General features: G+C 41.1%; 1 protein-coding gene across 1 annotated transcript in view; it reads right to left on the bottom strand.

Moving 5' to 3' along the window:
* Positions 1–22,352, bottom strand: part of LRMDA (leucine rich melanocyte differentiation associated) — a 720,335-nt gene that overhangs the window by 692,636 nt on the left and 5,347 nt on the right. Inside the window, exon 2 of the mRNA XM_077930639.1 lies at positions 11,717–11,817. Within this exon, the coding sequence (XP_077786765.1) occupies positions 11,717–11,817 (101 nt within the window). The remainder of the gene's footprint in view (positions 1–11,716; positions 11,818–22,352) is intronic.

Here is a 22,352-nt window from a genome sequence, read left to right on the forward strand (position 1 = left end):
ATCCGATGACTACTGAAAAAAACATTTTTCCTTTTTTTGAAACTTTTGCCAACTGATTATGTCAGGCATAGGCAAACTCAACCCTCCAAATGTTTTGGGACTACAACTCCCATCATCCTTAGCTAACAGGAGCAGTGGTCAGGGATGATGGGAGTTGTAGTTCCAAAACATCTGGAGGGCCGAGTTTGCCTATGCCTAGACTATGTCAAAGGCTTTTTGAAAATTCAAGTATTTGGGGAGAATTCAGCTAATGAATCCTGTCAGCAGAAACCCTGCACTCTTCCTCTCCTTTCTCTGTGCACCCCCTGAAATTGGCTCTGCTGGGAGTGGTCAGGATACCCTCAGAACAGCACACAGCAGAAGAAGAGGGTGGACCATTCTGTTTGGGAAGCTAAAATGCTTGTCCTGACAGAATAATCACCTTAGTGTAACATTCAATTACTTTCACAGTGACTTTATAGCTACTCTACATGTTTGCATACCACCCTTAAAATACTCTAAGTTGGAGACCTGATACTTCCTTTTTAAAAAAACCATACTGATCCTCTGTAAGCAAGGCTTGGTCTTCTGTGCTGGATCATTTATAATGCTTTCCTCTAGTTTACCTTTGACACCAATGTTGGGTTGACAGCTGTGATGGAACTGCCCTTTTTTGTCTAGGTATATATATATATATATATATATGCTTTCGTAGATTTTCACGGGTACAGGAATGCAGGTTTTGGTGTCCTCGGGTGTCTTCCCGTGTAAAAGTTGGGGTGTCTAGGCGACGTTTCGACGAGGTCTCACTCGTCATCTTCAGGCTGGTGCTTTCGGCTTCTTGTTACTGGAACAGAGCTCTGTTCCAGTAACAAGAAGCCGAAAGCACCAGCCTGAAGATGACGAGTGAGACCTCGTCGAAACGTCGCCTAGACACCCCAACTTTTACACGGGAAGACACCCGAGGACACCAAAACCTGCATATATATATATATATATATATATACACACACACACACACACACACACACACACACACACAGTGGTACCTCGGGTTACATACGCTTCAGGTTACATACGCTTCAGACTCTGCTAACCCAGAAATAGTACCTCGGGTTAAGAATTTTGCTTCAGGATAAGAACAGAAATCGTTCAGCGGCGGCGCAGCAGCAGCAGGAGGCCCCTTTAGCTAAAGTGGTGCTTCAGGTTAAGAACAGTTTCAGGTTAAGAACGCACCTCTGGAATGAATTAAGTACTTAACCCGAGGTACCACTGTACAGCACATCTCACGTTTTAATGGTTGTAACCTGCCCTGAGGCCTTAGGTGAAGAACTGGTAATATAGTGTTATAACAACAACATTCAGTGTACAAGCCTCAAACAAGCAGAGTGCTTATAGTTTGAAGATCAACAATATCACATATATCTGACAAGCATGTTACCAGAAATTATAAACTGCACACTACATATGAATATGTTAAATGATGGTTCAATGGCCCCCTTTAAATAACGAAAACCCTCTTCTGGTGAAGGCAATCAGGAGTGAAGAGGTGGCAGATGGGGAAGGGGGCACAGTGCCATTTCCCCATGCCAAATCAGTCCTCAAGCAGCTTAACCCCAGAGAGCTTTAAATGCAGCATTTAAAATCAAATTGCATGTCAGTGCAGTCAAGAAATCCAAACTGAACGGTTGAATTCAGGCTAAAAGTTTTTCCATTGACATAGACATTTCAGTATAGCACAAAATCTATCAACTGCTTTTTAAACATGTTTTCCTAACAATTCTCTTGTCTTTTGTTCACAAGCTGAGAAAGGAATTAGCAAGGAGGAGAAATGCAAGAAGGCATCATAGCATAAACCAAGATCTTGGCCAGGAGTCCTCTCACTATTGCCAAAATAACACTGAAATAAGAGCAACCAAGACAAAAATAACTGCTCAGCCACCAACTGACCACATAATGGAAACCAACCACAAAAACTCAAAGCACAAGCCTCCCCTGGTTGTCAGTGTCTCTTCACTGAAAGAGACTCTAACTTGAATTACAAACCTATATTAACTATGACCTGGATGACAGCATAATTACTATATATGCATGTCTAATCTGACACACTGGCTCCTCAGCCTGGAAAAAAATGCACTGGTCTTTGATGCTGTCATGATAATCAGGTTTTCCTCATTTTGCTCTATGACAATCGTCTGCGCCACTTCACGTAATAGACAGAGTGACATCAGAGTGGCTCTTTTCAGCATGGCTAACACACACAAAAATAGCAACCCAAATTGTATTGTGCCTGCAATGTTACCAAGGTTGCCACCTCCTTTTTGCAGCACATTGGGTACTTCTTTAGCACCAAGCAGGGGGAGCAAAGTACAGAGTAAAAGACAAAGGCTTTCATGATGTAGCAGTTTCCTGCTCCTCTTATCATTCTTTACTGTGTCAGCATCTTGAATGGTGATTTTAGAGAGAGCGTTTGAGTGTGTCTGGACCAGTACCCTTGTCACATTTGATTTCAGAGTTATCCCTTGCTGTTCTAGAAAAATATCTGCGCCTTTTCAATCTCCTCCTTCTGCATATACTAGGGATGGAAGAGAAATTCTTTCAGGTCACATTTTAACATGAACCCTACCTATTCTGCAATTCCTGAACCAATAAGAAAACCAAAACATTTATCCTTTGAAACTCAAAGTTCTCTTCTGCATCTGAAATATTTGAACACAGAGATATGCATTTACACACACCAACACATACAGTATGCTAGAAAAATGCCTGGATTAGGGAAAATGTGCAGATTTTTTGAAAGAAAATTTTGCAAATTGATGCAAAAATGGGGAAAACTGAGCATTTGGCTAGAAAAAAAATGAGAAATCAAAAGCTTTTCCCATCCCAAGTTGATAGAGCCAAAAACATTGACTGTTTTTAGATGTTATTGTTTTAAAATGCTTTAAGTGTGTTTCTAATGTTATTGTTTTACTACTTTACTGGGCAACCTTAGAAAAAAGGGCAGAATAAATGTTTGTTTATTTGTTTGTATTTATATCCCACCTTTTTCTGCAAGGTGCTGAAGGTGACATACATAGTTTTCTCCTCCTCTTCATTTAAACCCCACAATGTTGTGAGGTACATTAGGCTGAGGGGCGGAGACTGGCCATAAGTCACCTAGCAATCTTCATGGCCAAATGCGGATTTGAATCCTGGGACTCAGCTAGATTGGTTAAAAAAAAAGTGTTTTATATGTGTTGTATATGCATTATAACACTGTAACACCAGATGGCGCTGTGGAGTTCCATTTTTGCCAATGCAATTTTCTCAAAGTTTAAAACACATTTAACTGAAACACTTCTTTGATGTGTCTAGATGCAGCCCTGGTCTCCCAGCTCTTTGTCTGACCCCCTAACCACTACACCACACTGTCTCTTCTCTCTCTCTGTGTGTGTAATATAGCTCCTGGTTGAATTCTAGAGGGACCTGCCTATACAGGTTACTTCCAGGCAGTACTTCGGTTACTCGTTTATAATACTGACAGTAGCCCTTCACACTTTAAGGAGTGCTGATACAAAAGGCCCATTTTTTTCAGGGACAGGGGAGTTATAAGATGCCACCAGGAAGAGAGAGCTGGAAAGCTCCTATCAACATGCAGAAAATCATGCGTAGGATTTTTTCATTCCAGACCCCATTTTTCTAAACTGTTTGAAATAAATCCATACTTAAACACAAGAAAGTGTTAGCACCCTCTGAAATTTCTATCAGAGTTTTCATCAGAACAGCTTCTGATTCAAGTGAGAAATACAGGCAAGCATCTCATATTGGATGATTTTAGAACAACAAACTACCGTATTTTTTGCTCTATAAGACTCACTTTTTCCCTCCTAAAAAGTAAGGGGAAATGTGTGTGCGTCTTATGGAGCGAATGCAGCCTGCGCAGCTATCACAGAAGCCAGAACAGCAAGAGGGATCGCTGCTTTCACTGCGCAGCGATCCCTCTTGCTGTTCTAGCTTCTGAGATTCAGAATATTTTTTTCCTTGTTTTCCTCCTCCAAAAACTAGGTGTGTCTTGTGGTCTGGTGCGTCTTGTAAATTGTACAAGTTCGTTAGTTACTTGACGCAATCTGTGCGAACAAGCCACAGGGAAGAGAATTACAATAAGCTTCAAATACTTTACGGCAGAAACAAAATCTATATGGGTGGATAAGCAAAGGCAAATCTGTTTAAGAAAAATAAAATTACATGCACCAAATTCAACGGGTTAGTTTTAGGCAATAAAAAAACACCTCAGTATTAAGTAAGGTGGAGGAAATTCTCCCTCCCAAGTTTCAGTCTTTAAAAAAAAATCTAGAAAAGTATGCAGAAGAGTTGCAAGACAGAACGGCTTTGCAACAAGATCCAGTATGTGTAAACATCACTTTATTTCCCAAAGAGGGGGGGGGGGGAAGGCTACAACTGCCAGTTGCAAACACCGAACAAGATAAATCAATTAGCTTGCTAATTTCTCCCCCCTCTCATTTATTTAGCTCTGCACTGTATTTGTCATAATTGACTATAATTATGTTAATTACTAACTCCAGTATAATTACTGTATTTGTCATTTAGCACACTGTGTACCCAAAGCAAATCTGGCAATTGTCGGGCATCAAAAAGAATGCACCATCCTCCAGGAGGGGTTCACTCTGAAAACTGGCTGGTATACATTCAGCAAATGAAAGGGCAAAGGAGAATTTCATGCAATGCTAGTCTAAAGCGCTGGTTCATTAAGGATATTAATTTTCTGATAACTACACATTTAAGCATGACACATCAGAGAGTACCTACAGGATTTAGCAATTATTAATGCGTGACAGTTTCAAATGCTAAGTGAATCAATTAAACAGCAGCATTCACAATTTGAGAAGAGATAACTGCTTCATAACTGCCTAAGACTACAATTTTCACATGACAAAAAAAGGGCCATTCAGGCTCCTTCAAAGCCTGACAGGTCAAAAAAGAAGTTTGAAACAAAAGCACCTTATAACCATCATCTCTCCTCTTTACTTGTCAGATCAAGTTTGCAAGTGTCTCTGCTGAAATGGCATCGCCATGCCAGCTGACACAAGGTGATTTTTCATGTCTTGTCAAAGAAAATCTTTTATTCTATTTGCTCCGCATTAACATGTTACGTTTATTGATCAAGCCCCTTCTGCAGCCGCAGCAGGGCACTGGGCTCTTATGCCTAAGGGGGGCTTTGATGTCCCGGTGACATTCCAGACCGAATAATGCACATACTAAATGGATTTCATGCAGAAATGTGTTTGTGCATGACAGCTACATTAATAACAGCCTCTCACACTGATAAATATGCAATTGCTACTATTAAGATTTACCCAATTACAGTGAAAATATTCCCAGTACCTAATAAATGTACCCATAAAGAAAAGTTTTAACAATAGTGCATTTTTCTCACATATTAAAGTGAATGAAGATTCGTCTTAAGGACTATAATGAGAATGTCGTGCTTTATCTTAAATCTTTCTTTTGTTGCTACAATAATAAGCCACGCAAAGAGATGTAACAGGGATGGAGTAAGTGGTGTCCCAGGCAAATCTTAAAAGCTTGAAGGTACCTGCAAAATGGAATCCAAATGCTGTCTGACACTTCAGCAGAAGTAGCATTCACAAGTGCATCCTTGTGAAGAGAGTTTTGAGTTCTTCTGACCTCAACAATGGATTGACTGGCATCACCCTTGTAAAATCATCAACCCTTCTTCCAGCTGTCTTCTAAAATTATTGAGCACACCCTAGAGAAAATTAGGAGTCTCTCTGAACTGTTCAGATATGCAGATCCACCACTGACAGACTTGCATGCATGAATGAGCCGTAAAAGATTAACCAGCAGCAGAGACAAGCCACCTCAGACAGAAGTTTCCCATCACCCTATTGTTTATTTAAACTCAGTATTTTCCAAAGCACGCTGTTCACACATTCACCTGAAAGTCACCAATTGTTCTGTTGGCATCCGTCTGTCTCTGGAGACAATGGAAGAATGCACCTTTTGGTCAAACCATTGGAGAGTTACAGCACCTGCTATAGCTGTAGAGACCAATATGGGAGATACATGTTTTACTGCAGGTGGGCAGATGAAGGCATCCAAAAAGCATGTGGGAATCAACCCTAAATTCTACTGGTATTGGCAGCAGACAAATAGATTAGGGATTCTCTCTAGAGAATCTCAAGGCAACTAAGTGATATTGTGCCAAACACTCGAATATTTCATTTGAAGATTGGCCATAGCATTGCACCCTACCAACTGCATGACTGTTCACTCTTTGGCAGCTTAAAAGAGGTCTGGCAACCTCATAGCATCATAGTTTCACATCTGCCTCTTGAAGCTGTATGTTTTAGTTCCCAATTCTCCTTTCTGTTCAAGCAATACTTCCGTCTCTCAGTCAGCAATCAGGTCTCATTTACCGAGATCTATGAGACTTAAACTATGGGTAGAACCTAAAGATCTACCTTAAACAGTCTCAGATTTTCACTATTTGGGTCTTTGAATTGCAAACTCCCTGAGTCACATCACAAGACATTTTTGTAAAGGCCTCCCACTTCAAAAATTGTTTGCCACTTCAAAACGTGTTTGCTCTTGAAACAGCAGCTGCTCTAAGGACACATCCCAAATTTCCTTTGAATCCAATATATTTCTTGAACACAAGACAAAAGCTGCTATGGGCACATAGAGCTAACAGTACATTTTTTTTGGATCCTTGGCCTCTGTTCTCATGACCACTTAGTGTCCCCAACCTTCTCTGGGTTGCACCCCTTGTCTCTCAAATATATTTTTTTTCAGCAAAGGAGAGAATTTCATGCCTTTATCAGCTCATTTCATATGCCCCATATAGCTAGTGCAAGATACAAATGAATTTTAGGGTTTTTTTCTTGTTATGCTCATCAAAACATTCAACGTATTCAGCTGCCTTCTCTCCTCCTAATTTTTTAAGTAGGCAAATGTGTCAGAAGATTGTCAACCTAATTCATTTCAGCTACTCCATTGAAAGCAAGGTCTGTTTACTTCCCCTAGAATAATTAGATGGAGGAATCTGCATAGCTGCTGTCAGTAATTTTACCTTACATTTTTCTACTTAAAATTTTCCAGGAACCATGAGAAATCTCTCATTAAAACCAGATTCTCATAATATTTCATGCTATTTTAAAAATTACATTTAAAGATTTATATTCACATAGGAATTACCATAAAAAGGAGAGAGAGAGAGGTGACAAAAAATCCTTAATTAATATAATCATTGCTACTCAGAAAAGAACCCCAATTGGAACAATGGGAAATGCAAGCTATTTTAATTTCCATCAGCAGTCAGGCGGATGGAAAGAAGAGTGAGTAGGATTAGGAAGGACCATGAAGCCACTTGGTCAACAGAAGCTGCACAAGCCTATCTCAAGAAATCCACAAGAAACAATAAGTACAGGCAACAATGACTGCATTTGTCCTGGCCCATCCTAGCAAACGCAGTACTCAGCTTACCACTTTCATTTTTGGCAAAGGCTTTAATGTATAGGTCAGTTCGATACACAAGCCAATGTAAAAAGCATTCAGGTTAACAGCTGTCACAGCTCTCTTAAGTCCATGGCTAGGCAAAAGCTAAGACATTGTCCCAACATTTGATATGCCCCCCCACAAAGCTTTCCTTTGGAAAAGTGGGGCAGACACAGTCATTTGTGCAGTTGGCATCCCAAGCCACAGGACGGGGCAAGCAGACAGGCACTCCTCCAAGTAGGCTGTATTTGCAGAGTTTGTTTAGGCTGGCACAGTCATCTTCTCTCCCTTTTTGACAGGGAAGGAGGCAACAGGCTTGGTTCACTGATTTTTCTACAAGTACTTTGATGAAGATGGGAGGCTCTTCACTGGTGAGAGGCAGCACAGAGGTTACACAAGCCAGCTGTGATTATGCTTGGTGTGTTCAGTGACACTGGGGCAGACCTCTCCTCTGACAATCAGCTTGGTCCCTCCCTTGGATCCAAACTAAGATCTCGTAGCATACTGGGCCCCTTCCCAAGATCCTGTTCCTCTAGTTCCCCATTTTCTCCCTATTTGTCATCCCCCTCTGACCAATCCCACCAAAACAATTTCACAAGGCTCATGACAGCATGTATAGTTGAATGGAAATCAGTGAACCTTGGGCTAACATCCTCTCTTCATGTATAGCAATTTATCATACGTGGTGAACCACAATAAAAACCTGTGCTTTATCCTAGTTTGAAGGCAACCTGTGGTGTGAGGAAACCATTGTGTGCCAGATTCATATAGAATGTCAAAGTACAGTTTGCCAAGAAACTGGAAGCTAGTTAGGAACAAAATAAATAATTCTAGTTGGTTGTGGAAATGAATAAGTTATATCTCTTTACTTGTTTCTCTTGAACCTGCAGAGCTGCCAGATGAAATGAACTAGGACAATATGATATGGGGTGGCTCTAAGGCACAAAAAGGCACAAAACTGACGAACAGTGTGACAAAGGGATAAGGGAGTTAAAATCTGTAAAGCCCTATTGGTAGACTGGGAGGGCTGTTCTTATACCTTGAAAACCCATCAAATACAGCGGGTGGAAAATGGTGTCTGAGGACTTGGAATTGAAACTGAAGGACAAAAATTGTGGGGAGGGAGATTTGGCCTGAAGGGGATTCCAGAGAAAGATGAGATGGGGTGTAATGGTGTTTGCCAATCCAAACTTTTTCTATGGTTCATTCAAGCAAATCATGGCATCCATGAAGTTGGTATAACTTGATACAAAAAAGACTCTCATTATGAACTGTTTTGACCTTTGTACCAGTCCTTGTCTTAAACATTTCCAGGAAGGTGTGAGTAAATACACTGACCTCCCAGTAGTTAATGTACAGGATCAGCACACTAATCTTTTGTTGTACAGCAATAAAACTGCTAGCACATTTGCAAAAACTAGGCAGGGTCTGATGTGGTTACCAGGAAATGTTAATTTTCACCTCCTGTAAGAAAGATTAGGGTTCAACATAGACAAAATAATCTTCTTCCAAAGGTGAATTCATGATTCAAGAAATATATAAACTGGGTGTCATTTCTCACTAGAGCCATGTCCTTTCACCTTCAAATTTAACAAGGTAAACAGAATAGTAAACAGATACCAATTTGTAGGAAATAATAATACAAAGGAATAAAGGTGTTGACACTTATCGGTACTCATCCCAAAGACCTCTCTCTCTTCTCCACAAGGTAACACAGATCCGAAATAATTAAACCCCAGATTAGCTCAAACTCCAACAGGACCTTCCTTTTCACTCTTGCTGGACATGGAACAGATGAGTGGCCAAGATATTTCTGTTGCCTGGCTAATACAGGATTTTAATGGTAGATCCCTGACTTAGAAGAGACTGTTTACCTCAGGACAGAAAAACCATCCCCCTCCCATTCTCACTTTACTTTTAGTGTGGGTACTGTGGCAAATTGTAACACCCACTCTTTAGGCTTCTGGTATGGTTAGGAATACTTTTTACTCTCAGAATCAAGGTATGTATGCTATATGATTTGCTGCCCGCTTATATTGCAACATTGCTGTCTGAAAGCAGCATCCATTTACTCTGTCATTTTCATTTCAAGCAATAAACTAATCTTTATTTATTTGTCTGGTGCACGAACTTCTTGTGAGCATAAGGTCAATTGTAGGAACACATAACCATAACAGTCACATGTTTAACTCCAATAAAAATCCTAAACCTCTTGGGAGTTTGTATGAGTGCTGGACATGTATGTGGATTTAGACACACATCTTGTAAGGGGTGGATGTACCTCAGTTTCTTGTGGAATAGCATGGATCTGAGTTCACTCCTCTTTTTGACATACACAGAATGTGTGCATAGCGTATCTGGCATCAACTCTCACTCATCTGACACACCCAGGGACATAGCAGTGCAATTTGAACACCATTGAGTCAAAGAAGCAACATAACCCAGATCATTTTGACCATTTATAACAGCCCTGAAAGAGGAGGGAATTCCCTACTGCTGCAGGTTCCCCTTCAAGTTGGTAATAAAGGTAAATTATTCAGTATGGGTGATGGACAAGCATAGAATTTATAGTAAACCTAAAATCTACATGTGCCAGAGGGCTCTGTGCAGGCTAATTGATAACCCCAACAATCAACCCTGCAGCTCCAAGAAAGGGAGAAAGGGCAGGCTGCAACCAAACCCACATTTTGGATATAACAGAAATCTGTTCAAAGCATAAATCAGGATTACAGTGCTGAAGCAGATGCATGACGAGAAGGCATGATCCCAAACCATGGTTAAGCAAGTTGGGGATGTTACATCCAAACCAGCCCAGATTCTCTTAAAATAGCCTTCTTTAAAAGGAAACATGGTATACATAGAAACAAGTTGAAGGCTTTACTTATAAGCTCTGAATTGTGACCAATATATACATTAAGTTAAAGGCTTTCTTATCCAAGACGGGGGGATAACATGGAGTGGGGAAGTATATTTGTGGTTAAATACTGCCAGGATCAGGAACTAACACCATATTCATGTGTTCCTTCCTCCCTGTGTGTGCTCAGTTTAACTGAACATTTTCTGGTTTGATTAAACCAGTTGGCTGTTACACATCAGCAAGAGATGTTTGAGCAAGAACTCCAAACAAGGATTGCAAGTAGAGTTCAAGCCACAGTTTGTAGAATTAAGATTGTGACATGCAAAGTGCAGCCAGTAAGTTACATATAGCATTGATTAGTGTGGGTTTTCTACTAGAACCAGGGACTAGAAATTCATCGCAAACACTAGGATCCAGGAGATACCATTCTGTAGATCACCAAAATAATCCACTGAGCCCATTCAGGTGGACAGAATAGTAATGTACGCTCTCCAACTTTAGCCCTACAATGCTGTCTTAAATTATGACTATTTCTGATGATCACTCATTTAATATCCATTCCATGGGAAAAAAACACACTGATTGCACCATTATCTTGCTCCTAAACACACATTTTACTCAGAAGTAAATAACTGTTTTTGTGTCAGAGTATTTGTGCATTGGATTGTAGTCCTGGCATTCAAGTAAGAGATAGCACTTTGTATCCTGGCATATGTACAGAGAAAGGCATATGAAAATATATCTCTTAGCAAACATAATTCTGCCGTGCAAAAGGCATTTGGAATATATGGCTTTTAGCTTAAGCTCCTGTTGTTAAAAGGCTATATTTGGTTGTAATCCAATACATTCCTATTGCTACAGCAACCAATTAGATAGGTAAATTGGCACGCTTGTTCAAGAAATACATTTCATATCTGAAAATAGGAAACTTGAGTTTAAAAATTATTCTAAAGCAATCCCACCCTGGAAGAGACTCAGCAAAGTCTCAGACAGTTCAGAGAACTTAGCAATTCCTGATCTGTTCTGAGAACACATTTTCATTCATCTCTTCTTTCAGCAGAAGCAGATGAAAAATAGTGCAAATTTCTTGTACAATGTAAGCTGCATCCATTACATTGCAAAATGATACTTGCAACTGATAATCTCCTCTTCATTCTTCTTCCAAAGAAATATCCAAAGAAAGTGTTAACCATAAACTCTTTTCTGCATACAGACTAGCTCTATATTAATGCACTATTCGTATAATTGGGTAAACAATACATCAGTACAGAAACTGATGACACGTAGTAAAACAAATACTTTCTTTAAAAAATGCAAAAGGCTTCATTTGTGTTGCTCCATGGTCAAATCCAAAGCATGACCTACCTTAACAAGTTGAAGCTAAGATCCAGTCTTTTTGCAATGCGTCCATAGTTTCTTCCTAGGAATGCTGGGATTTCTTTGCAATCTTGACCGATATAAGATACCTATAAGAATTAAGGGCAAAAGAGTTTAGCAGCTGGGTGATTTGCGATCTTCAGACATCTATTGCCTTGAAAATCTAGATATGCAGGAAACAAAATGAAAGTATTCACCCAATTGTCAGGACAATAAACTGCTAGCACTGTTGAGATTAGTCTAGCCCCACCTGTCACATTATGAATCTGTTTTAACAACTTCCATGGTCAGCTCAAGTTGGATATTTTGCAGTTTCAAGAAGAACTTATTTACTAAACTGTAATTAACTTTTCCAGAGTTAACAGCAGAGTATCTAAGAGATAGCAATTTTTAGTATCCTGCTTCGTAACATCATTAGTGTAGTGCCTCAGTTTTATTGTCTAGTTTATTTTGTTCAGATGCCAAGCACCCTAAAATTTGGGAGTAAAGGGAGGGGGTGAAGAGGAGACAGGCAACATTTCTTAGGGCCAATACACATTAAAGTATCTGCAAAACAGTAACAATTTATTTCTATAGTTCATTTTCACGTGGTCATAGTACTTCACTTAAATTACCTCAGGATATTACAGATGGAAGAGATTGAAACGGACAGATAACAGCCTGCCTAAAGCCACCTTAGTGTGTTCACGGTTGAGAAGATTTGAATCGAGGGCTTCCTGGGTCTCTTAACCACTATGGGCTGGGTTGGATATTACAGAGCCAGATCTTTCCCCTACACCTGGTGGAAAGCAGGAGTGTCCCTATCTTGCCTCCAACACCATTGGCTATCCAAGCAATGGAAAAATGTTTCAATGGGGCCTGCATGCAGAAAATCCAGTGAGTGTAAACTCAGAAGACACTACACAATTTTATATGAGAAATCAACTGTATAAAGTGAATCTGTATGCTTTGAATTTTGCACATGTAGACCATAAGTGAATATTTTATTAAAACGTGGATAAACAATGGTATCTGAGGTATATGCATGAGCAGCGAGATAAGGTGCTCTCTCTCACCCCCTGCCATTACACATAGGAGAGTGATCAGTCTGTATCATCCAATCCAGCCCAACTTATGTTTGTCTCCCAGCTGTTGTCTTTGTGTCTGCAAACATACTGTACAAATGTAAAATGTAGAAACAGTAAATCAAGGTTCTCACCTGGAAACAAAAATGTGTACTCATTCCACACCCAGGCTACCAGTAACAACTCTGCATTAGTACTTTGTCATATCTGCAGCTGGACTACGACAATGGGTTGTAGCCAAATAAATTCTACTCAAAGTAGATTCACTGAAATTAATGTACCTAAGCAAGCCATGTCCATCAATTTCAATGTGTTTACTCTGAGTCTGTCTATCACTGGATACAACCTAATGGGTTCTCAAATAGAGGGGAGAAATCAGGCAGCAATCTTCAGGACAGCTCATACCATAATACCCCATCAGTTAAACATGAACCTAACGGGAGAAGACATATGGAGTGTGGCAAAACAAGAACGGGCCTTTTCTGCAGTGGCTCCCTGCTTGGGGAATGCTCTCCCTAGGGAGGTTCACCTGGCACCTTTGTTGCACATCTTTAGGCACCAAGCAAAACCATTCCTCTTCTTCCATACCTTTGGCTGGTTAAACAATATATGGCCTTTTAAACAGTGGGAGGTATTGCTTTTGTTTCTGTGTTGTATATTTTTGTGTTTTTATATTGCAAACCGCCCTGTCATCCTCAGGCGAAGGGTGGTCTAGAAATTTAATAAATAATAATAATAATAGTAATAAATACGAATCACAACTATGTAAGATGGCTGAAAAGAAACTACTACAGTGTTTTGTACCTCCCAGTGTGGAAGGAAGTTCCAGAAGCCATCTTTTAAAGATTTTGTTTCTTGTAAGCAAAGAGTAGTAAGTAGAGCATTTTTCTGTTCATCTACTTTTGTTTTCATCTACATTGTTTTAAAATATACAAAGTGAGTATGGGAAAGCAGGCAGGCACGCTGTAAATGTTTCAAATAAGTATCTGTTCTCCAAAACCAGCCTTCGTGTATTTATAGCCTCCCCCCCTGTTCCTTTCGCAAATCATTAGGTGCAAAATTCAGGCTTCTGTTACTTTCAACGGCTATATTCCAACTACCAAATTGCTTCTCTTTAACTTCAACCCTAAGCAGGTGTTACATTTCCAGCAGCCACCCGCCACCAATGCACATTAAAACAAGTTCCTCCTAGCAATCAATGCCTATTAAAGCAAGATTTTTAGTTAACAACATCTAAAATTATTATTTTTTAAATTCAATCTTTATTGGTTTAAAAATGAACATAGACACACAAAGAAAACTTAGGAAAATTAAAAAAAGAAAACAGAACAAAAAAGTACATCTCTTACTAATAAAAAATAAAATAGAACAGTACATTGAGAATATACAACAACATCAAAATTTAAAGGAATGCTGATTTCCCATAGATTTCACACAGATGTTTACAACAAGATGCCAGACTCTTAATAAAGATAATACATTATTGCTATACATAATAACTTACAAGATTAAAGGAAGTCCAATCTTAAGCTCTCACATACAGCAGTTATTAAACAATGAATGGTGTTGCACAAGACACACTGAAATTTTATCTTGCCACACATAAAAGAGTTGAAGTTTTAGCGCTTAATCAGAAGCTCCAATGAATCCATATGAGCTCATCCCTCTATAGCAAACCACTTACATAAAGTTTCGGAAAAGGCTGACCGAGTGCTTTTTGAAAATTGATGTATTTGCAAGTTTAATTTGCGACAACTCCCTATTTAGTCCGGAAGAATTTAAGCAGCAAAGCAATGTCTATGCTTGATTCAGAGTGCACTCTTTTAAAGAACTTGGTCTTAGGGAGTTCCCATTTGTCTTTTAAGTTTCCATTTCTTCAAATTCCAGATAAGAACAAGAAAATAAGAGTCAGGCAAGTTGTGTTTGGATGATATTTCATGTTCTTCGAAATACCACCTACTCTACATGACAACTTGCCACTGCATCCCCTAACTTTACAAATCACCCTTGTGGCTCTGCTGGTCTTAAAATGATTGCAGTCTGATAATGTAGCACTTCATCCCCTTTAATTCATCCTTGCTCAGTAACTTCATCTGAGAAAGAGATAGTCAGCTACAGAGAAAATAGTTTTACTGTGAATACATGAGCTGAAAAAATAAAAAGCTCAGAGTTCATTCTTGCAATTTCCTCTCCCTTCTCAAGGCATCTGTCATCCCTTCCTTTGCAATAAATTCTACTTCAGGACAAAGGCTCGCTTTTAACAGTCTCCAGAAAGCAAAAGGAAGAGAGATTTCAATCTAATTATTTGGAATCCCACTCCAGAATCAGTAAACATTTTCCAATTGTCTGCTGCCATTCACCCTAAAGGATCCCAAAGCTCTTTACAAGACACATGTGCATGCAGAAGCATTTAGATTAATACACACAAAAATGTAACCACTTCGGGGCTGGAAAAGACAGCAGCATATTTTTATCATCAGGAGAAAATGCTGCACATAAACTCCCTCTTTTCCAGTGTCAGTTTTCAGACTTCGAGTTGCTTGACATAGAACAATCTCAAAGAGCCAGATGTTAACCCTCCTATGCTTGTGTCAAAGAGGACCTCCCAATTAAGTTATGGTTGAGTAAGGGGTTTGTTTGTTTTCCACATTGTATTTCCTGGGCAATAACGTACATAGAAGGGGTGCATAGAAGGGGTACAACTCATAACCAATCCCAAAGCTGAACCTTGAATATCTTATTGTTAACAGATATGCTAGTATGTCTGCGCACACATATGCATATCTTATACACATAATCACTGAAAGCAATAATCTGGGAAATTAGCAATACTGTACAGTGGTACCTCTGGTTGCGTACTTTATTCATTCCGGAGGTCCGTTCTTAACCTGAAACTGTTCTTAACCTGAAGCACCACTTTAGCTAATGGGGGCTCCCGCTGCTGCCGCGCCGCCACCACGCAATTTCTGTTCTCATCCTGAAGCAAAGTTCTTAACCCGAGGTACTATTTCTGGGTTAGCGGAGTCTGTAACCTGAAGCGTATGTAACCCAAGGTACCACTGTATACTGCTTTGAATCTTTACTGGAGACAATTGTGTGCACATAGATAGGATTGCATTGGCTATGACATGACAGCCATTACATAACAGGAGTTGCAGGTGGAGAAGCTTCCTGGGGCAGTCTGAGCTGTATCACTTAAGCGTTATATCAGAGATTAGTCGAGTCAAAAGAGCATCTCTATTCTTGATGTTTTTATGGATACTTTTTGCTAATTTTATTCTTATATTTTCATTAAAACTTACATATTTTTATTAAAGTGTTCATAAATACATTCATTAATACATAAAAATAAAATAAAAATATGTTCCATTTTTAGCAAGGTGCTCTCACCCTCTCTGGGGGAAAAAGAGTCCAGCTTTGCCCTCTCAGGAAATGCAAAAAGGTGCTTGATTTAATTAAGGCAATATATGCTTGCCAGCTGGGAATCATTAACTCAGAAGGATAAATTAATGATGGAATTATAGGCACTGCTTACATTAGATATGGCACTGGACCAAAGTTAACTGGGGTAGGATGCACAGGAGGGGGGAAATCAGTTCACTTTTAAATAAAAAGGACACCATTACATCTCATTACTCAACAGATGGTGACACCTCTGTTAAACAGCATCCAGTCCTATATTTAGCGGGCATTGGCAACACACCCTTATACATGTTTACTCAGAGGTAACATCACACTGAGTTCATGGGACTTACTCCTTGGTAAGCGGGATTGCAACCTTAATCATCTTCCTTAGAAGTGCGGGCAGGGAGAATGATTCTACTTGCCATCACACATACACAAGGCTCTTTGGTTGATACAAGCAGATGAAATGGCTGTGTGGAACAGAGTGGTGCTAGGTAAACTCAGTATTTTCTACCAACAACCACTGCTCTTCTTGGCCAGGAAGACATTTCATGATAGAGCTGCCACCCTGTAAATGTAGTCCAACAGAAAGTAGTCCCAAGATCTTATGGCGCCAATTCAGTTAGTAGGATTGTACTACTGACAAAGGGACGTGGGTGGCGCTGTGGGTAAAAGCCTCAGCGCCTAGGGCTTGCCGATTGAAAGGTCGGTGGTTCAAATCCCCGCGGCGGGGTGCGCTCCCGTTGTTCGGTCCCAGCGCCTGCCAACCTAGCAGTTCAAAAGCACTCCCGGGTTCAAGTAGATAAATAGGGACCGCTTTCTAGTGGGAAGGTAAACGGCGTTTCCGTGGGCGGCTCTGGCTCACCAGAGCAGCTTCGTCACGCTGGCCACGTGACCTGGAAGTGTCTCCGGACAGCGCTGGCCCCCGGCCTCTTGAGTGAGATGGGCGCACAACCCTAGAGTCTGTCAAGACTGGCCCGTACGGGCAGGGGTACCTTTACCTTTACTACTGACAAAATATATTATTAAAAGGTGAGATTAGGGGCTCATTTTACATTTGTTATAATCAAGAAACTAGTTATGAAGCATAAAGTTTAAGAGTCATAATAAAAAAAAACACTGAGATAATTCATTGTTTGAACACTCTAGAATACCATAAAAGTGCTATTACAATTTCCCACCACTAAATACATATCCATTTCAGAGTACTTTGTACTTCAAAAGGGATGCATAAAGCCTCCAAGGAACAAACACTTGCACTCCCTGCCACATCCAACCACAACTACCACAATTATATATTCAAAAGCACTGGAGTAAACAAACTTTCTGCAAAACCAGCTGTTTCAAAAATACATGGGGTTACCTAATATATATACACCAGGAAAAAATGCAAAAAAGTACAGCCAGCCCCCCAAACCCAATTCAAAGTCAAAAGAAATGCTTATTTCTATTGTGGATTCTGGCCCTGTAAAAGCACAACCGAAACTGCAATCCTATAAATGTTGGCCTGGAAGTTGAATTTTCTAGGACTTCTGAGCAGACCTGCAGAGGATTGCACAGGCAAGCTCCTGATTCAAGCAACTATTCTATTGTCTGCTCCAGTGAGCTCAAGTTAGTAAATCCAGATAAAGACAATAGCTAGTTAATAACTGCTGCCACATCATTCTGTTTGCACAACTGAAATTGGCCTGGTGAGGTCCTATTTGAGGAGTGAAGGCTCCACACGGCATAAAAAACACAAATTTATTTCTTTGACCAAACTGTTTTGTTGGACTAACTCCAGTCCAATGAGAGTTTATAAACAGGTGCTTTAATCTCAGTGGCCCACCAAGGATGTCAGAACTTACACACTAATGATGATATTTCTGGCACTGGGGATTTGTTTATTTTTTATGTCCATGATCTTTAAGCATTTGGTTCAAGCCTTGGTTGACAGGATGCTACTCTTATGTTTACACTTATAAGCACCATCTCCAACTCCTCAAAAGATTCCATCAATGGTGTCTCCGAAAAACAATACACATCACTTGGGAAGACAGGCAAACTAATGCCAGTGTATTGGAAGAAGCAAAGATCACCAGTGTCAAAGCAACGATTACTCAACATCAACTTCGTTGGACTGGTCATGTTGTTCAGATGGCTGATTATCGTCTGCCAAAGCAACTACTCTATTCTGAACTCAAAAATGGAAAGTGTAATGCTGGTGGTCAACAAAAGAGGTTTAAAGACTCTCTCAAGGCAAATCTAAAAACATGTAGTATAAACATTGACAACTGGGAAACACTGGCCTGCGAGTGCTCCAATTGGAGAACAGCCTTTACCAAAGGTGTCATGGACTTTGAAGATGCTCGAATTCAGGATGAAAGGGAGAAATGTGTTAAGAGGAAGGCATGTTTGGCAAACCCTCATCACAATCAACTCCCACCCAGAAACCTATGTCCCCACTGTGGAAGGACGTCTAGATCCAGAATTGGCCTCCACAGTCACTTATAGACTCACTGTTAAGACCATGTTCATGGAAGACAATCTTACTCAGCTATGAGTGATCACCAAAGAAGAAGATGATGATGACAACAACGACTCAGGGGACAAAGTAAAGGCCAATGGTTGCAAGGAAGGTACAGATCTTAAAGCAATGACAAAGTTAGCTGGGCACTACCATGCCTAAAGATAGCACCACCGCATAACAAAAGCCACATTTCATATAGCTCTTAAAATAATCTGTTTGAAAATCTGATGTTATTGGGTGAAGCAATTCTGAATATACTTAAGAACTCCAGTTCATAACATGCATGCTACAAATCAGTGAAATTGCCCCGTGAGTCCAAGTAGGGCCTCCATATATGTAGCAACACAAAGGGGAAATGCTAGCATCATATAGAAGTACAGCAACAGAAGTAGTGTGTACAAATGGGACCCTGTACTCTGGCACTAGGGAAAATTCACTGCACACACAGGTACTTACATTCCACTAATACTCGTGGAATGTAGATATGTTTGCATTCCCACCCTGATCATGTTTACTTACATGTCCTAGAAGGACTCACTAGTTTCAGTAGAATTTGTCCTCCATGAGAAAGCACTTAGGTTTGTGATCTAAGTACTTTTATATAGCCAAAATTCAGACCAAGAAAGAAAGCACAAGAAGAAAGATTAGCAGAGACTTATAACAGCCTGAAACTCTGGGGTGAAGTTTATCTGACAATTCCTTTAAATTAACCCAGATTAGTTCCAGCAGCTTCTCCACACAACTGCTGTTCCTCTCTTCAGAAGTTGCCTTGACTTACATAGCACAGCTGTGTGGCAGGTTTACTCACAGATTTATTCTTACAATATCCATATGGTTTTGCTTTCAACCATGTGGATATTAGAATATGGGAAAGCTGCCACACAAAGAAGTCTCAGAAATTGCATGGACTTTGAATGATTGGAGAGCACGTCCAGCCAACCAATTTACAAGGTTCAGTGGGCACCAAGTAGACTGAGGCAAGCTGTCCCCACCAAACAGGCACTTTGTGCAGGGATGTGCTGAAGATCAGCATGTATTCTAACCTTGTAAGATGCACAAAGGGTTAATGGGTTCTTAAAAACACCAAGTTCCCCTGCAGTCAGAATGTGTGTCCAACTTCACTATGGCCAAAGTGTGAGGCAGGGGAAGTACACTAGGAGTTTATTGTCAGTAGGAATTTGGACTCAAAAGAAAATAGGCAGAACCTCAGTGGTATGCAATAATATGATAGAGGAGCAGACCTTTAAAGCCCTGGAGTGTTTGGTTATGCAGATGAGTAAGCTGCAGTTTTATCAGTATCATTATCGCAAATCTACAAGTAGGACTATTGACATCTGTTAAGAAAATAGCACCCAAGGCTGCTTCAGAGCAAAATAGTTCAAGGATTTAGAAGTTTGCTCCTTGCCTATATATAAATGATGAAGTCAGAATCTGAAGACAGCAGTCACCCAATGCAGTAAAGAAGCCTTCGCCCACCTGGTACCCTCTCAACTGCTGGACTCCAAATCCCATTAGCTCCAGCCAGATTTGAGCCAGATTTATGGGAGTTGTAGTTCAATAACAGCTGGAGGACACCAGGGAAAGCTGCAGTAGATTAACCCCACACTTTAAGTTTGCGCACAATGATGTACATCTCACATAAGTATGGCTTGACCGGAGTTTGGGGAGTTTTCACCAAAGTCTAAGAAAAACTCTGCACCACTTCACCAGCTACATTATGCAACTGTGGTGTGGAGAGTGGCTTACATAATTTGTGCTGGGCTAAGTCCAGCATTCTGTTCTTACAGTGGCCAACCAGATGTCTGTGGGAAATCCACAAGCAGGACCCAAGCACAACAGCTCTCTCCCTTCCTGCAGCAGAGCAGCACTCTCCTCCTCCAGCAACTGGTATTTGGAAGCATGACTTCCTCCAACTAGGCAGAGCATAGTCCTCACGGCTAGTAGCCATTGATAGCCCTCTCCTCCATGGATTTGTCTAATCCTCTTTTAAAGCCATCACTGCCACCTGTGAGACAGAGTTTCATAGTGTAACTATGAGCTTCACGAAGAAGTAATAGAGGGTGCTACTCCCAGTATTTTGATTCCCACTGAAAAGTCATATCAAAACAACAGTGCAAAACAACCTTGACATCTCTCTGGACATGAAGCTTGTGGGACCACAAGTCCTTCTGGTTTTCTGGAAAGAAGCAGTGCACCCTTTTAGGCAGGCAGGAATTCATGCTATCTGCACTTAACATCTTCAGGTGATGTCTGGGACCCATGCACACAAATATTGCTTATGTCTGTTACCTCCAAGGAAAGGGAGAAGAGACTCCACTCAAAGTTGTAATTTATCACCTTCTAAGACTATGGGTGAGACGCGGGTGGCGCTGTGGGTAAAAGCCTCAGCGCCTAGGGCTTGCCGATTGAAAGGTTGGCGGTTCGAATCCCTGTGGCGGGGTGCGCTCCCGCTGCTCGGTCCCAGCGCCTGCCAACCTAGCAGTTCGAAAGCACCTCCGGGTGCAAGTAGATAAATAGGGACCGCTTTCTAGCGGGAAGGTAAAGGGCGTTTCCGTGTGCGGCTCTGGCTCGCCAGAGCAGCGATGTCACGCTGGCCACGTGACCCGGAAGTGTCTCCGGACAGCGCTGGCCCCTGGCCTCTTGAGTGAGATGGGCGCACAACCCCAGAGTCTGTCAAGACTGGCCCGTACGGGCAGGGGTACCTTTACCTTTACCTTTAAGACTATGGGGAAGGGGCTCTTTGTTTATTTAATAAGTTCATAGAGAATACATGAGGCTACAGACGTAAGAGATTCTCCCAGATGCCCATGGCCTTGTACAGTACTCAGGAAACGTACAGATGCTCAGGCACACTAAAGAGGTCTGAGGCTTCAGAACACCATAGCCATGTAGAGCTTCTAAATTGCATTAAGGTAAAGGTAAAGGTACCCCTGCCCATACGGGCCAGTCTTGACAGACTCTGGGGTTGTGCGCCCATCTCACTCAAGAGGCCGGGGGCCAGCGCTGTCCGGAGACACTTCCGGGTCACGTGGCCAGTGTGACAAAGCTGCATCTGGTGAGCCAGCGCAGCACACGGAAACGCCGTTTACCTTCCCGCCAGTAAGCGGTCCTTATTTATCTACTTGCACCTGGGGGTGCTTTCGAACTGCTAGGTTGGCAGGCGCTGGGACCGAGCAATGGGAGCGCACCCCGCCGCGGGGATTCGAACTGCCAACCTTTCGATCGGCAAGCCCTAGGCGCTGAGGCTTTTACCCACAGCGCCACCTGCGTCCCCCTAAATTGCATTAAGACAGTTTAAATCCATGCATAGAAAGGGAGAATTTTGGCAGGTAAAGCTTCTTATAACTGCAGTACCTTGATGGGAGAAGTTGCATCTAAATCCCTTTAATGCGTTAGGCACAGGAGCCCTGTTTCACACCTAGTCTGACAAACAGCCTCATAGGAGAGTATACCAAGCCTGCACTCCAGAGCTTTCCAAACTTTTCATGTTGGTGACACACTTTTTAGACATGCATCATTTCGCAATGCAGTAATTCAGTTTTGCATCATTTCATGACACAGTAATTGAGTTTTACTAGCAAACTGGAGGTTAAACTAACCCCTTTCCAGCCCTGGGAGGAGCATTTGCATGACACACCTAAACACT

Source organism: Podarcis muralis, chromosome 6 (genome assembly GCF_964188315.1).
Source record: "Podarcis muralis chromosome 6, rPodMur119.hap1.1, whole genome shotgun sequence".
Taxonomy (NCBI): Eukaryota; Metazoa; Chordata; class Lepidosauria; order Squamata; family Lacertidae; genus Podarcis; species Podarcis muralis.